Raw genomic sequence first — 17,846 nt, 5'->3', positions numbered from 1 at the left:
ATGACATTTTAAAGCAGATGAATGAAGTTCTTATTACGGTGACAAGCAGAATTGTGATATGGCACATGCATACACTGAAAGAAGAGAGCTTGCTATTAGTTTGTCAGGTTAATAAATAAACAGTGATTTCATGAATAAAAGCCTTTTATTAGGAAACAAAAGAACAAAATTAATATTTATAAAGCTTGAGTGGTTTAGAGCACCCTTTAAAAGAAGATTATTCCATTTCAGTCAGAGCCACCATCATGGATTAGAGATTCTTGAACACAGCTTCCCCTCCTAATTCTTACCACAGCAGTGCAACGCAGAAAACAAAGCTCTGCCTTCTGAACTGGTTCAGGCCTGTTCCAGTGCTCCTTCATGAGTGAGCTCCTCAGTCTGAGATGGACAACACTGAAGGCTCATGCCAGCAAACGTTGCTGTTACATCTTCAGGACTGCAGCTAAAGGCTGCACCTGCTGGAAGAGCTGTTGGCTCCTTATCACAGCAGGAAGTTCTCACGTTCTGCACAGCGAGCTCCTGCACCACAGACACTGAAACCCAGCCAAGAGTGACGCTGCGTGTTACCAACACTGACCCCTGTCAGGAATCAGCTGCAAATCACTTCCCATCCTCTGCCCCTAGAAAGGTTCTTCCCTAATATCCTGTCTATACCTCGCAACTGCTTCAGGGCTCTTCAGTATTTCCTACAGCATGTGCAAAGAAACGTTCGCCATCAAAACTGAGTTTAAACAGTGACTTATGTCCAGGATAACTCCTACTTCTTAACAGACAAACGAAATTCTGACAAATACAGATTGCTCCTCATCTCCAGCTGTCTTTGCATGTACTCCCTTTGGCTCAAGGTACTCTGTGCTTGTCTGTCCTACAACCAAACTTGCAAGGGTAAACTTTCAACAAGCTAAGTAGTTTTGGTTTGGGGTGTTTCAGAGGGTGTCTGTAGGAGGGATATATGTGTGTTCGGTTTGGGGTTTGTTGGGTTGGGTTTCTTTAATTCTGATTTGATTTTAAATGAGCCCGATCTCAAGTTTGGAATTAGCCAAAGCTTAAAAATCTGTCTAGCACCATCTTCTCCCCAAAGAGCACCAAGATGTAAAACTTTTCCATTCTCCTCAAGGGAAAGACAAGTTTGAACTTCCTCACTTAGAAGAGAACTAGATAGAAACTGCCCCAAAATAACTGTCTCAGGCATCTACAGTCAACACGAACAGATCTAAGTTAAACAGAGCTTCCTCCAGACAACAGCAGTTTCTGGTATATGTGTAAAAGAGAAAAATTCCACTTCAAAACCCAGAAGTGTGGGTTGCTGAAGCTTGTGGCACAGTTGTTATCTCTGCAGCATGAAGCACAAGTTGACAAGAGGGATCTGTGATATATATGTGAAAAATATTCATTTCACCCACTGAGCCTATGCAAACTCTCTCCAGTCGTACTATAAACGTTTAACTGATAACGCCTCCCTTGCCTTCAAGTTTTTATACCCATGCTACCTTTTGGGAAGGCATCTGAAAATATGCCATGTTCATAGTGGTTTGCCCTGATGATATCTTTTCTTTCCCATTCAGGAACAAAGCAGAAGCTGCACAGAAGGACAATTCCCTCCCAGCACATCACCCAGTGAAGTGCAGAGGGACGCAGCGGCAGGCTGCCACAAAACCCAAGAGATATCATATTAGTATCTGATTTCCACATGCAATTTTATGCAATATTAGACTTGACCCACACTATTGGGGTAGTTGCTGTCTGGAGATTACTTTAAGTGTTGAAATTCAGGCTTAGACATTCTATTAACTGCTGCACAACCAAAGTACTATCAAGAAGGAGGAAATGCCACAAAGCACAAAAAAGCCTAAGCTGTCGTATTTCACTTCACTTTCTGAGGTCACAAGTGTGCTACCCCACACAGCACAGCTCAGCTGAAAACAAAACCAGAGGAAACTCGTGGCACCAAAACTCACTGAATGCTACATAAGAAAAAAACACTTGTTCAGAAAGTGAATTAAGTCTTTGTCAACCCTTCTGCAATCTCAGAAGGCAGAGGGGAAGGCTGTCACTTCAAGGTTCGCACTTTACCCAAGAAGACAATGTAACATGGCAGCTGGTTAACTGTTTCATACTGCATTTGGAAGCGCTGCATTTGAATACAGCGTTTACAGCATCATCTGAAGAACGTGGCCAGAGCCCTTTGCTTTAGAACTGTTTTAAACTGTTAAGGACGACAGCGGAAAGGAAAACAAACCCAGGAAGACAACAAAGAATAATAAAGAAGAATCAATCCTTATTTCACAAACACCTTTATCTTGTCACCTGCCATTTCCTCTTGCAACGAGGTTTAGCTCCTGAGTCACTTTTCTGCTTGCCCCACAGCTACTTGTGAGCTCAATTTTCAGTGGGACACTCATTTCCTACAGAAGATGCTCCAGAACTCAGGACTACAAAAGAGAAATAGCAGACTCAAAAAGAAACCTGCTACCACACCAGGAGCAGGCCATCTCACTGACAACTGCTGACTCTGCTCAGAGCATCGATGTTTGTGAACAGAAGTTGTGCTTTTTAATTACAGTTTGCTAAGGACTGGCCCCTTCCTCCCTGAGCAAAGCCGTGGAAATACTCTGCAGACAGAGGGACAGCACTTTTCCGCACACAAGTGAAGATCAGGGGCTTTTGGTTTTAAATGCCTGGAACATGGCACTCAGGACTCTTAAACATTCAGTTGCTTCAGAGATTCGTGGGAAACTCCAGCTTCAGATGGATTAAGCCAAAGGGCTGGTCCTGCATTACGCAGGCGACTCAGACTACCTCTACTTACCAACAAAGCTCTCCTTTGGAAAGCAAAGCATTTTACCCCTGCAAGGCATAGGCCCTATCCCTCCCTCTCATCATCACACTAAAAGGCAGAGATGAAAAGCCTAGTGTTTTATTTCTGTTCCTTAAGAATCCCAATACACACATTTCTCAGACATGAGCTGTTGAAGCTAAACCAAGCCAGCTGAACAGATCTTAAAAGTTCTTGCTGCAATTTTATGTGTGGTAATTCTGTACACCAAAACAGAAGGGACACAGTAGCCGCCAGGGAGAATAATAGGACGACAGTACCCAGTGACAGGACCAGCTTTCCACATTAAAATCCATTTCCCGGATATTTAATCCAGTTAGAAGTTGAAGATAGATGTGCTGAGTTCAGTAGCTTCTGCCTTTTGGATAAGGAGGACTCAAGACTTAACAAGTGAATGCAGCATCCCTCAACAAACCCCTCATGGGGCCCTTCTTCCCCAGCTACTTCCTATTACTTCTCATCTCTTCTAAGAGAGAGAACAAACTCTTGCATTTGGAACCTGTTCCAAATTCCCTTTGGGATATCCCCACTTGTACAAAAGCAAAGCCAGTTACAAGCAAACTAAGAGAAGAAACCTGCAGATTGTCTCCTAAGGAGAGAGCATCACCTATCAGCTGCTACAGCAAGTGCACTAAAACCCACTAAATAGATGAAACATATGACTCAATGGGCCCACAGAACACAGGAGCCAGATCATGGTCTTCTGCCTTTCAGATCCTGCTTTATCTTGCCTCAGAATTGTTGGTGGTTCACCAAACTGGGGTGTGGGCAGGGGGAAGGCTGTGCAACAAGGAACCTGGCATCACAAATCCCAGACCCCGACAATTCCTGAGATGACATCTCTAGAATTTACTTCCCAGGGATCTCCTACGCTGTTCCTCTTGCAAAACAGTGGAAAACTCCAGCATCCAAGCACCTCTTGAGGTATGGGCTTAGTACACGCACAGCACGATCTGTGCTAAACCAGCTCTTTCAAAACAGAACAGTTGAAATATTCTAATGTCTTTGATCACTTCAGTACAAGAACTTTATGTTGTGGCCTTAAGTTCCCCACTAATTTCACCTTGAAACTGCCCACACTGATGCAGGAAATTCGTTACTTCCATGAAGCCTCAGTTGAGGAGCTCTTGGGGAAGACTTAGCAAATCCAAAAGCAGCGAACAGCCACAAACACAACCTACTTCGTGAGTGCCACGTGTGGTTCCCTTGCCAAGGCCATACGAAGTTCATGTCACAGGGTATTTGCCAGGAGTTTCCTGATTGCTGGCATACACAGCAAGGGTGCGTCTCACCATGGAAGCAACAAGCTGTTTAACTGTGTGACTCATCTTACAGCAACGTTTTTTGCCTTCTGAGAGGAGATCAGCCTGCAGTGAGCAACACTGATAAGATGCATATTCAGAGCAATTCTATGCGGGGATAAGAAAAAGCTATTCACATATTCCAAACCGCATCTCCAGAAGCCTGCCCAAACACTAACTACAACACACAAACACACACTGTGATATTCTATTACTGTAATAAAACATTTTGCAGATGGTTGAGTGAGTGAGACAACTAACACAGCCCAACTCAAAAATGCAAAAATGGCTTTTAGTCTTCATTTTTTAATTCCTTTAAACAGCTTCCAGCCAAAAGGTAAGAAACTCTTGTCTGCCTTAGTTAAATCACTGACTACTTCTAGTAGGTACCACCTCTTTCTTCTCCTGCTTTAAGATTTTCCTTTTATATAAAGGATATGAGCTTCACTGTCACTACCTAATAAATTAAAAGGATGTTCAGGCAAATCAGTGGCACAGAGAGGAGACTCCTCTTAAACTCACAGGCTGAACTAAACAACTTCAAGCGCTTCTGAAGCCTTCCCATCCAGCACATTCTTGCAAGAACAGCAAGAGCTTCCAGAGTGCAGATGTTCCCAGAGACAAGAAGACAGCCTCCTCGGTTCAGTAGGGTGAAGTTGCACGGTGGTACTGCAAGGATGTGGGTTGTCGTGAGTGAAGAATGAAACCTTCAGCTCCAGGCTGTGCTCAGGGAGCAGCTACACTGAGCTTTGCTGCCCAAAGGCTATTGTGGCTTTTTTTATGTTTCCCAAGACAGAACAGTTGCAACTACAGATCTCTCAGGATTCTTTTCCAGTAAATGGAAATCCTCAGGCATTACCCCTGCATGAAGGCAGCCCTCTTACACTAAAATACTTCCAGCAGATTGCTTTTTGAATGGCAGTCTCTGCTCAAAATAGCATTCTCCACTTTAGTAAACGTGTCATTGACTCTCAGAATAACTGTAGATATTACAGTACCCTGCCCTTTTCATCCTTCTTTCATTGCTTAAATGGCAAGAATCAGTATTGGCCAAATAATGACTCATTAGAGCATCACAGGCTATTTGCATTTTCAAATTACAAGCTCCTTTTCAAAACACAAGAATTTATGTACTGCTGGAACTCAAGAGGTGACAACTTCAGTGTGTATTTCACTCTGATTTATATTTTGAAAGATGCAACTGAGCTGTACAGTTGTTTGATTCAAAATGCCACAAATGGCATCATATTCAGTGGAATAAGAAAATAAGTGAAATAAAAACAAAGATGAAATTTCCCTCAACCTAAAAATGGCCATTTTAGGTCAACGCTGACCAAGTACAACAAGAAGCCTCACCTTCCCCAAGAAAAGCAGGCTGCAGCTTCTAGGCCAGCTACCATAGCTTCCTTGGGCTGGTCTTCACTGCTCAAGACACACATACTCCAAACCTGACAACCTGTAAAGCAATGCCCTAGGAAACAAAACAAATAGAAGGGGAAGGGTATGGGAGAAGTAGCTGCTAACTTCGCAAAGAAGCCTTAGACTGAGTGATCTAATGTAAAGCACAATATGAAAGAGGTATTTTATGTTCAGTACATCCTTTAGGTCAATAAGCATAGTAACAAATAGTGAAGCATATTAGACCTGACAGTCGAAGTAAGTCGTAGCCAGGTTCAAATTTACACTCCTCACAAACCAGATTAAACAAAAATGCTAGCAAAACCTCAACCACTCCACCAAACCAAACTGGTCATCATCAGTGTGGCTGTAAGGTATGAATGCTCAGAAAACAGAGACTCTTGTACTCTGCATATTTTATTTCTGTATGATTCTCAGTGAGGTTCCAATTCAACTGTCTTCTTTCTTGGCTCCAAACACTGTTTGCAGCCTACAAGAGGACACAGCATCTCATGCAGATCCCTGTAAGAGCCTGGTATGTGTGTATACAATAGACAACAAATCCTCAAGAGGAGGACTGATCTTTTGTCACCAAGCAGCTTCAGCTTAGCCATCAAGCTGCTTTAGGAGGAGAGTCTCACGACATATGAATGCATTTACCCATACACAAATTATCTACAGCACGACAGCCTGGTCCTGTAGAGCTGGATAGAAACCTTCATCCTTTAAAAATACAGCATCACACCCAGGAAGAGGTAGAGGCCTCTTGTTTTTCTCTCAGGGATTTCAACAGGAGTTTGAAAGATAGGGAGGATGTTACACATCACCTCACTAAAAGAGCTTTGGTGTATCTCCCTAATAGTGACAGCTGGCAACACAGGAAATGGAGGTATCTGTAAGACACCATGAGAAGTTTGCCTAAAGCAGGAATCAGCCCATTCTTCTGGTCCACTGCCTCTGAAAATTTCAGGTTTTGGAATGAGCTATGGCTATACCTGAAAAACATCAGCTAAGGAAAACCAACAAATATCTGATGACAGCATCTTTAAATATTAGGCATTTCTATGTCTACTAAGTAGTTCATAAGATGCTTCTGTTCTCCTAGCTACATTGTAGTCCCCTCCAAAAATCAACTCTCCACAACCCTATACAAGCAGCAGCAGTCAAGATCTTAACTAATGAAAACCCCAAAGAAACAAACATAAAAGCAGGTTCTACTCAAAAGAGACTGGACTTATCAATGACTAAGTGAACTCACAAATGCCAAACTGTTTAACAGCAATTGCAGGGCCAGGGGTAGAGAAGTTATATTTAGCTTCCCCATAAATAAGTGGGAAAATATTTCCTGTACATTCCACCAGCAAAGAGCTCTCAAGCAAAACATGACAGGGACTCCTTAAACACATTTGTAGGACTCTGATTCCTGCTCAAGCTGGTCCCCTGGGATTAAGGGGGAAGTCAAATGGCTTAGGTTTTCATTTGCTTTAAACTTTCTTTTTTTAAACTGTGCACTGTAGAACAATACCTGCAGCATATCCTTTCTTTCTGGGTCAGTCACTCCCTTCCAATGAAAGGATTTTGTCTCCGAGAGGGTAGGGAAGACAAGTGCACTGCAAGAGCACTCAGGGCCAGGTTGCCTGCCCAGCTTCTTCACTTTGCAGGACAGAGATTACAGTTGGCAAGAAAGAACCCAAAGAAAATACGCTTTCATTTTTGTTCCACTGAAATAAAGATGCTAGAAGGGAAGGATGGGAAATCCCTTGACCAGCTGTTAAGATACTGTCATGCAACACAGGAAACATGGCAGATATTGGGGAGTAGAGTCAAAGAATCTGGGGTACAGAGACAAAAAGCAACAGGTTAGATTTTTCAAACTGACCTAGCTGAGCACTGTCTGCACATTCAAGTGGCACTTGTGAACATGGTGGGTATTTCACTGCTTTTGTTCAACATGGGACTATGGTGCCCACCTGCTATAATGCAGATTTGTACTTCCAGGGCCCTTCCTTCACTTTGACTCAAGTCTTCCTCCTCCCAGAACAACCTTTTTTGAGAAATATGGAGAACACCTGCCCCTCTTCAACTCCCTCAAACACACACATGAGGGGAAATAAAAAAGGAGATCTTATTTTGTGTTAGAAGATAAACAAAGGTTTTGATCAGCACCAAGCAGCCCCCTCTGGCTCACGCCATCTTTCCATTTCACTGCAGCACAGTCCTGCCTCCTACCATTTCCTGCTAACATGGCATATCAGAAGACGACTGTTCTGTTCAGAAGTGAAGACTGCAGTCTTACTGCTCAAAAGTGACTGCACAACCAAAGGCCACAACAGATAGAAGTCTGGACAGACAATTAAAGGAATTTAACAAGTTATCAAGTGACCAGAGGGCTGGAAATGTATAATCAACCCTTTGCACGAACTGCCCCGAAATAAATGCTCATGAGATACTCTGTGGCAAGAACAAGATCAAAACCTATAAATAAAAGCCATCCAATTTCTGAGTGATTCAGATCAGCCATTCCCCTGAATCCATAAGAGCCAATTATAACTGTTTATAGGGCACACTTAATGAAAAAATTCAGTTTGAGGACATCAATTTCACCCTTTCTCCTTATCTGGTAAGTTTATCTCTAAAGCAAAAAGGCATCAATTTAAGAGAATCCTTCTCTGTCCTCAAAGTTCTTAGTGACCTGGAAACAGAATTAGACACAGCCATATGCTTGCACACCAACGTGCTTCTTCCTTGTCCATAAGCTGGAAGAGCAAAATTCCAGCAGTTCCCAGATAATCTTTGCTCAGAAACAGCAGGATCTCATGCAGCAAGTTAGACCCTTATACCATAACAAATATTTAGCAAGATGAGCTTTCTTTTAAAGAAGTAACTTGGAGATAGAGTTATTAGTCCATATAGAAGGAAGTTACCATCAGTTTACAACAGACTGGTGGAAAATGTCAAGTCCTCCTGCTGAAGACAACACTGATCTGAAAGAATGGCAAGTGTGGCAGGCTCACAGGAGCAAGGCCTAGATCAGCGACTGCCCTGTTCACAAGCCCGTCACAGATTAGGAAGGCTAACCATCTGAAATGATATCAAAAGTTTTGAATAAGGACTTTGTGAAAGGAGGAACACACTCAACAAAATTCTGCCAGGAGGATGGAGAAGCAACCAACCCCAAATATTGCAAGAGGCTAAAAGGGCAGTTAAAACCCGAACGTGTGGTTAGGAAGTTATAACAGGAAAAGCTGAAGTACTCAAACAATAGCAGTTAAGGGCAGAATATGATGAGTATCATTACTACTTTAGTCTGCGAGAAAACTCAGAGAATGTAGAAGTATTATGAGAACTAAAACCAGGCCAGGAAAACAGTCACAAGCTTATTTTTACTTAGGGCACCAAGAATTTACAAAGACAGCTGGTACAGAATACACCTCCGTACTATGAGACTGAAGAAAGAGAATATAGATAAATATACCAAAAGCTGCATTCTTGGGATTTATGAGGCTCTGGAAGGGGTTGTTTTTATATTTAAAAGCTAACCAGTGTTCAAAAACGAGTACAGTTCCTGTGTAATGCAATTGCTTGGGAAACAGCCTGGCTGCTCCAGATGGGAAAGCCTTGCAGAATACAACTAATTGTTCATACAGATCAAATATTCAGCAAAGGGAAGGGGTTATGCATTCAAGTGGGAGAAAGAAGGAAGGTGCCAAGACAGACTTACCTATTCCCTCAAGATGCCATAAATACAAGAGATGTTTGGGAAAGGGAATAGTGGAAAGGGTGAAGAAGTCAAGAGGGGGAAGCAACCTCTGAAGTAATGCAGCAGGTTAATATTTATGGCAGAGAAATGTAAGTGAAGTTAGTCTGCGTTGCTAAACAAACATACCTTAGGAGAGACATGGGAAAGGAAAAAAAAGGTGTTCTGACAGCTAAAATGCTGTCGGGGCAGGCAGGACCTGTCAAGTAGCTGATCTAGTTTCAGAAGAGGTTACCTAACACAACAAGAAATATTTTCATAGTTGGCTTCTTCATCTCCCCCCAGCAAGCAACAGGGATTTCAACTCTTTACTCCCCAAAAAGCGTTTGCAAACCAGACATAACACCAGTGCGACAATGCATGAGGCTTCTTAAAGAAAAAATTAGGTGCACAAGAGATGAAATGAAGCTCACAATATTCGTTCGCATCCTCAGTTCTATTAGAAACAAGCCACACAAACAGTAGGTTGAAGTATAAGGGGTTAACATGCAAGATTTTACAATACAGAAGTACTAAAACAACAACCCGTCCCAAGTTTAAAGAGCATGGAAAGCAAGCAGCCTTTCCTAGCCTCCTGCCTCACTTCCTGATCCAGGGAACATCTGCACATCTCACCCAGAGATCTGAAATCTGGCCTTTCCCGAGCTGTCTTGGGCTTGACACAGCCTCTGCAAGATTATACATAACATTCAAGAAACAGGGGGTAAAAGAAAGAAATAACCTTAGCTCTTTGCAAAGGAAGGGCCGCGTACTGGAGATACCCAGAGGGTGCTGTCAGATTAAATCATCTTAAAACAGCCGTAGCTGAACAATGTCAGTTCGCTTCCAACGCACGCTTCCCGCCTCTCCCCCACCGCATACAACAACAAAATTAAACCGGGCGCTTTATTTAGACAGCTCCGCGCTGCAGATGGGGCAGCAGCACCTTTACACAGAGGCGTGGGGAGGGCTCTGACCAGGACCCTGAGGGAACCACCCTGACCGCGGTGCCCCTCAGCAGGCCCGGGCTGAAGGGCTCCCTCCGCACCGCTGTGGGGGCCCTCAGCCCGGGCCTGCTGAGGGGCACCGCAGCCCCTCCGCCTCTCCCCTCGCTTGTCACCAGGCCACAGCACCGCGGGGGCTCCGTTCCGAGCGGCCGAGGGGCAGCGGCCGCCGCCGCCCACACGGAGCTGTCAGGACCCGGCGGGAAGAGGATGGGGGGGGGGGAGAAAAGGCTGAGGTGAGAGAAGGAGAGAGGTCTGCCCCGCGCATGCGCACCGCCGCGCTCCGGACCCTAACGGCCACCAACCGCCGCGCTCCCCTCAGCGCCGGGCGGGCGGCTGGACTCACCGAGGCGCAAGGGCTGGAGGTGGCGCTGGGGGTAGGCGAGCGCTGCACCGTGACCAGAGCCATCGAGGCGCGGCGGGGCCCCGCGTCCGGCCGGCGGGGGAAGCTTTACTCCATGGTGGGAGGGCGGGGAGAAGAGGGGAAAGGGGTGGGGAGGGGGTAAGCGGAGGTGGCGCGGCACCGGCCGCAGGGGGCAGCAGCTCCGCGCGCGCCAACGGCCTCTCGCCGACTGAGGCGCGCCGGGGCTGGGCCGGCCGGGCACAATGAGGCGCCAGGGCGCATGCGCCACCTGTCAGCGCCGTCCCGCCCCCTGCAGGTTAACCCTTGGCGCGCCGGCAGGCTCCGCGCTGAGGGGAGGAAACCGGCTGGCACTGGTATGGGATCACCTCATTCCGTGTCCCGCCTCTCTCAGCCTGAGAAGGGGGTTTGGGAATGTGTGCCGGCTTGGCTTGCCTCCCGGCAGGGTGATCCGGCGTGTGGGACTGAGGGTGTTTTGGAATCCCATCCTACAGGGAGCGCTCGGGATATGTATGGCACCGAACTGGGTGATTCTGGCCTCAGTGCTCACACACTGTAGCTTTTCTTTGGGTTAGGGAGCAATAGTAACTCTTAATGTAATGGAAACAGCATGTAACACCTATTTATACATCAGTGAACAACCTCCAACACCAAAAGAGTGAGAGGGAGCTGGGCTGGTTCAGCCTGGAGAAGAGAAGGCTCCTGAAAGGGGAGACCTTAGAGCAGCTCCAGTGCCTAAAGGGGCTACAAGAAACCTTTGGGCAAGGGCCTGTAGGGACAGGCCAAGGGGAATGGCTTGAACCTGCCAGAGGGGAGACTGAGATGAGCTCTTAGGCAGAAGCTCTTCCCTGTGAGGGTGCTGAGGTGCTGGCACAGGGTGCCCAGAGAAGCTGTGGCTGCCCCATCCCTGGCAGTGCTCAAGGCCAGGTTGGACACAGGGGCTTGGAGCAAGCTGCTCTAGTGGAAGGTGTCCCTGCCTGTGGCAGGGAATTGGAACTGGATGAGCTGTAAGGTCTCTTCCAACCGAAACAAGCCTGTGATTCTATGAAAAAGCAAGTCTAATAAGTATAAATGATGTTTTAAGCATTCAGCCATCCCCAGAAGGCAATACTGATTGACAGCTTGGGTTCTGAGGCAAAGGGCCAAACGCTATTAAGCTTCATTTGTTTCGCACTTTCAGCCTGGTGCTGCTGAATTCATGGGAATGTTGGCAAGGGGGTAATTGGGATCAGGAATTGTCTTGGGCATCTAATGACAAAACTACACATGATAAACAGGAGCCATTCTAAATATTAAACAGGACAAACTTCGTTGCAAAAAAGTGTGTATTGACCCACAGATTCCTTTTAAGCAGCTTTCATCCGTTCCTCAGGGCTGTAGGGGACTTTAAGTAAATTTAAGTACCAGAGAAGCTGCATGGTAGCTCTCTAGGTGATTCCCCAGAGCCCTGCAGTCAAAGTAATTAGAGAGGCTCCTGCACTGCAAGGAAGAAGTCAGGGTTGCTAATGAGGCATTTTGCCTCCTGGTGGTCAAGAGAGGATGAAGGACAGGCTCCCTAAGCTGGTCTAAAATTGAGCTTACAGAACTGCACAGCAAGCCAGCATCTTGAACATGAAGGAGTCCGAAAGAGCCACCAGTAGGATCCAAGAGTGTGGGGAGAATAAGTAAAACCTGTAGGTAAACAGAGAGCCATTGTCCTGATTTTTACAGCCATCACGTTGGTATTTTGGAACACAGTATTTATGGAAAGTATTTATGCCTACAGCACATTCTGATTTATGGCACAGAAGTCAAGAAAATGCCTTCCAGACCCCTTTTAAATTAGTATCCCTCACGTTCTGAATATTCCACAACTTCCCAATAAAACAATATCTTTTTCTGAGCAGCCTCTTGCCAGGACCTCCCCCCCCCCCCTTTTTTTTTTCTTATTAAATGCTTTATCCTTTCTGTGGGCAAATCTGCAATGCACATGTGAGTTTGGTGTATCTGAACAGTAGATACAGATTGGCAAAGGCCATTCCCAATAAAAACATCTTTCTGGCATTCGCATAAAGCAAGCTGCAAGTTTGGGGAGCAGAAGGACTGTTCTGTGCTTGTGAGTTGTACATACCAGATATTTTCATACTTTCAAATAACACAGCAGGACCAGAAGGCTGTTAGGTGTGGCTATGGAAAGAAAAGCTCTATCTGTAGATAGAACAGAACTTCTTTCCTATCAATATTTGCTATTAATCCAGGTATAACTAAACTGCATAAAGTGTATTTTCCAGACCATATTAGTCAGCTTTTTATTTAGTTTCTGCCCAGTTGAACAGAAGTAAAAGGTTAGCTAAGAATGTTATGGATAAGCAGTACAATGAAGCGCATGGGAACCTTTTTATTGTCAATTACTTTAAAGATATTTAGGTTTTCTGCTATATTCACTGTAGCTGCTTTTTGCTATATTTTACTCAAATATGGTGTTTGTTCTCCCAACTCCTCTTTTCTGTCTGACTTATTTTCTGTGAAACTGAAAAAGTGCTTTTTCTCCTGGCAAAGCACTTCTTTCTTTCAGTTAAAAATGATCCTGCATCACTTAAGTAGTCCCTTGGAGAGGTTTTGGGAATGTAAGAAGCATGGACTCAAGTACTTTGTGTCTGCTACGTACTGGTTATGCAAAGTATGGTGAAGCTTAGTAGAAAGAGATTCTTTGTGGTCACCAGCCACCCTTTTGAGGTGGTAGCCAGATATGAAGCTATGCTGCTGTAAAGTTTATGTCATAATTTCAGTGAAGGCAGGAGTCACTTTTGAGGATGGGAAGGGTTTTTCTTCTCTGGCATATGACAGGACTCTCAATGCTATTTATCTTTCTCTAAAGTACAATATCTAGGCTGTTAGTTTGTTTCATGCAAATGGATTCCTGCAAATACAGGGCTGCTTCAAGGCGTGTGGCTTCTGCTGAGTACATCTGCAGTGATGCAGAGGATAGGTGGAAGCCCCCAGGTGCCCAGACTTCCAGCAGTTTCCTCCCTTGGGACTGGTATTTCACTCTGGGTTTTGAGTAACAGGCATGCAGGGATTACTCTCAATAAATGATTATTTAAACCAGCTTCTGAAATTGACTTTTGTGTAATTTTCATATATCCTGTAGCTCTTCCAGGTATTTGAACAGCAAACCCTTTTTAAAAGCATTTACCACGAGTAAATAATGGAGTTGCTATCTATAGCTCACTAAAGGTCCAACATTTCACTTGCTAACTACAATAATCACAGATCGCAGTTGTTCTCTGAGCCATTAGAAAGGTATAATCTGCATGTGCAATGCTTTTTAGCAGCAGAATTTCAATGTGAGTTGGAAGCTAAAAGGCAGATGAATTCTGATTGAAAAGAGCAGTTAGAGGGCAGCCTGTGGTCACAGCGTCATGGTTGGTACAAAGAAGAGATTTGAAGCCTGTGGCCTTATTCCTTCCTGTGCTGAAAGCGCTGTGGTCAGCACCTGCAGCTTTAGCCCCATGTGTCATTTAAAGCTTTACATGAGCTGGTTTTGCACATGTTTCCCAAACTGACTGTTTTCTGTAATACACTGCAAACATTTCTCTGGCTAAAACAACTTATGATTACTGCATGTCAGGGCTTTTATTGCATAATCTTGGCATCAGCTGCAAACAGCAACAGTGTGCTCCCAAAATGTATCTTACACAGAAACCCACCAAATCGATGGAAGAGGCAATTGCAGCAAAACATCTGTGATGACATATTCAGCCCATTATTTTGTCAACAGTGTAAGAATTTGATGGCATAATAAAAGGATACACTTTGCTTAGCAAAAACATTTAGGGGATAACAGCCCAGTTAAATAGGGTGTGATTGAAGGTTTGCTTAGCCCATGGGATTGCACTTCCAGGGAAATAAAAATAGAGCCATTGTGATTCCTCCTTCCAAGTTATGTTTGTTTGGAGGGTAAAAAATCACTTTAAGAAAAGGGAGAGCATTTTTTAAATAGATGTTTCAGACTGAAAAAAAAAGAAAGTTTGGTAAATTAATTATAATACCAACAGAATGCTGAAGTGCAAAGGGGAAAAGCAAACCCACCTGGGAGAAGAGATAACGGGAGTTAATCATGTGCAAGCTGCTCTGAGGAAAAAAGTGCACAATCCAGCTTAAAGCCTCATTTAAATTATTCCTGTGCACTAATTTTCTGCTTCATTTTCTTGACATAATTGATGCAGTCCTTGGAAGTACACTGCAATGAGCTTATTTCCTTCTGGTAGATGTTGTTTCAAGTAAATAGCAAAGAAGTGATAGTTTATTACAGCATATTTTTGACATGAAAGTTGACTTATATGTGTTTTGTGTTTTGTTTTTTTTGTGCTGTTTCCTCTCTGCAAGCAAATACTGAATTGTAAACTCAAGTCAGTATTGTAGTGTCTATGGCATGTGAATGCACTGGTAAGCTTGGCATTCCAGTGGTATTTGAGAGTGTCCAGAAGGAAAAGTTTTCAGAGACATGTAGCACAGATGGCCAAAAGTATCTATAGAAGCTACAACCATACAAATTGTTTCTGAAATATGTACAGGAGACCATAGAGGGAAATAAATGTTGCTGGGTAGGAACACCAGGAGTGTCCTACTTTCCAGAAAAGACAGTCTAAAATTGATACAAAAATTGAGGGTTTTGACTGTCCATCAAAGTACAATTGTTATTGTGATTTCTGAGCAACTTTCCTCCTTGTAATAACCCTGCACACAGCATGGACACTTTCTAACTTCTATGGCAGGGCTTAGGAACAAAACTAAACCTTTTTCAGAGCAGAATAAATATTGAACTGGGTTTATCTAGGGACTCCGGTGCATGTCATATTTAGCTATTTCCAATTCCAGTTTTACAAATCACTTATTATTTACTGTGGTGTTGTGGGTGCTGTAATAAATAACAAGTGACTTGACAAAGATGACAGAGAATGAAACAGTCTGCAATTAAAAATCCAGAGTTCCTAAGCTAGAGAACAAATGTAACTGACAGGAACTCTATTAGATTTTGGGAAAATTCTGTTATTTTTATTAAACCTCCTCTATTTCATGGTTTCTAACAAGTTCAGCTGTCCCATAAAATGGAGAATAATACTCTGCTAGAGGGCGAAGCTGTTCCATTGACAGATGCCGTAGCTAAAGTCACAGTTCAGTTTTCCTGCAGGTAGACAACCCAAAGATTATGCCTCTCCCAGTGCAAAATAGAAAGAAAGAAACAGCATTAGATAAACCTTGTTTCCTGGCAGATTGTTCCATAAATTTCTCAGTTGGAAGTTCTGAGTATAACACAAAGGAAATCACTAAGCAGGTGCCTGATTCACAGTAGCATAAAAGAGTGCAGAATGGCTGTTGTAGATGTTTTTGTCTTTTCCCTTCTCCTTTCCCCACATTGTATGTTATTCTTCAAGAATATAGGAGAAATTATGGAAGATGATTCATCAAATTCCTGTAGATTCAGGTTTAAAAGCAGTCTAACAAAATGGCACCCTTACTGGTGCTGTGCATGCCTTTCCTCAGGGCTGCTTCAAAGTGACACAGTTCTTTCCAATAAAGAGCCTGAAAATGATTAAATTGAGTTTGTAATGAATTTCTTTTTATCTCTCAGAGTTTCACATCTGGTTAATGCAGTCCTCAATTCAGCTTGGAATGGACTTGCTTGTTCTGGACTTTGTGAACCTTGAAGCTGAAGGTAAACCTCCTGTCACTGGGCACCTGTGGATTCTCTATCTGTGCCCTAGTGTTGTCTGTTGCTATTCATAGTCTTTTCTGGTTTTATTTTCAGTCATGTGATGCAATGATCTAAGTTCAGTACAGAAGAGTCTGTTGGGCTGCCAAAGCCCAAAGACAACCTACAGCAATTCTGAGTCGTGGAAGACACATAGCAACCTTTGGGATTATTGCTTAGCAACTGCAAACACAGAGGAGTAAAACTCACAGCCCGGCTCCACAGCAGGTCTGAGAAATCCCTAATTCACTTCAAGATTTTTAAGGTTGTGAACAGATGGGCATATATTAAATTCCAGTTCATTTGCAAAGCCACTTTGAAAGCAGGAAGAATAAGATTTAGTTTGATACCTGCTCCAAAGGTAAGAAAAACAGTTCTTCAAAGCTTCATGAAGCAAAAGAGAACGTCTTTTTATATTGTAATTGTACTGAAAAGGAAATCATGTATAAAAGGGTATTGGGCTCTTTGTGCTTGGTGAGATAAACATGCTCTGTGAAGCACATTAAGGAAAGGTAAAACTATTTCTGAGCAATAGAGCATCAAAGAGATTATACTCTGGTTTTGAAAGTACTTTTGTAACTCAAACATCTCTAAAATATTTACCTAGACAAACTTCAGTCTTTCCTGGCCCTATCCCACCCAACAAAATCCCCTAACAGAATAACAATGAAACCGTAAAAACCTTATTTATGAGCAGATTTGGGGTTTGTACAGAAAAGGGAGAGATAATCTTTTTCTACCTGCAGGGATTCCAGCAAGAATATTTCTCTCACAGAAAAGGAGCCAGGGAAGTGGCATCCTACTAAATAATGAAAAGCTTATCTTGCCTTCAGCTTGAGCAAAGGCTTACAGGAAACTTTATATCACATTTCAAATTTCCTAGGTGTTTCTATAGCTTGCCTCTGTACACCATCCTTATTGTTACTTGAACAATCAGGCCTCTACTTGGGCATGTCACAAGCCAAATTCTCAACTAATGTTAATCAGCACTGAAGTTTATGAGCTAATGGTGTTTTACACAAACTGGAGGTGTGTTCCTGTAATCCTCAACAAATTCCAAGTTTCAGGGCCTGATGCTAAGCACTCCTTTGTTGTTAACAGGTATGTGCTGTTTGTATGTTCTTCCATACCTTCGTTATCTGTCCTGCATTAAAGGAGTGGGCATAGTTCTCTGTGCTCTGCTTCCATTCTTGGCATAAGGTGAATGCCATGGAATTGAGATAGAACAGTCACCCTGAGTTGTTTTTTGTTTTATTTTGTTCAGAGACATAGAGATACTTTATAAATATTTACTAATCCTCAAAATCATCCTAACAAATGTAGAAAATCTATTCATCATTCTTTGGAATTGGGCACCTCATAAAGCAGAGTGCAGTTGTCACTTTAACACTGCACAGAGACTGCAGAGTGGTTTCATAAAGGATGTTGAAAAATAACGTAAGTATTTGAAACTGCTAGAAGGTTTATTTTGGCACA

At 43.4% G+C, this 17,846-nt stretch overlaps 2 protein-coding genes across 14 annotated transcripts in view; one reads left to right on the top strand and one right to left on the bottom strand.

Moving 5' to 3' along the window:
- SSH2 (slingshot protein phosphatase 2) overlaps positions 1 to 10,808 on the bottom strand; it is an 89,505-nt gene extending 78,697 nt beyond the window's left edge. For both annotated transcript variants that reach the window (XM_062622424.1, XM_062622427.1), the window contains exon 1: positions 10,622 to 10,808. In XM_062622424.1, coding sequence (XP_062478408.1) covers positions 10,622 to 10,684 — 63 coding nt within the window. In that variant the 5' untranslated portion in view covers positions 10,685 to 10,808. The remainder of the gene's footprint in view (positions 1 to 10,621) is intronic.
- The window catches only part of EFCAB5 (EF-hand calcium binding domain 5), a 39,641-nt gene continuing 32,312 nt past the window's right edge, over positions 10,518 to 17,846 (top strand). The window contains exons 1-3 of one of the 12 annotated variants that reach the window (XM_062622414.1): positions 10,570 to 10,652; positions 16,251 to 16,334; positions 16,428 to 16,598. Coding sequence is in view for 1 of the 12 variants with exons in the window: in XM_062622423.1 (XP_062478407.1) it covers positions 10,542 to 10,652 (111 nt within the window). In the remaining 11 variants the exon portion in view is untranslated. The other 11 variants (XM_062622413.1, XM_062622415.1, XM_062622417.1 and 8 more) reach the window with 11 other exon arrangements.

Source organism: Pezoporus occidentalis, unplaced genomic scaffold (assembly GCF_034315485.1).
Source record: "Pezoporus occidentalis ecotype Australia unplaced genomic scaffold, CSIRO_AGI_Poc_V1 ctg241, whole genome shotgun sequence".
Lineage (NCBI taxonomy): Eukaryota > Metazoa > Chordata > Aves > Psittaciformes > Psittacidae > Pezoporus > Pezoporus occidentalis.
The sequence above is the reverse complement of the archived record's forward strand: the minus strand, read 5'-3'. Positions and strand labels throughout refer to the sequence as shown.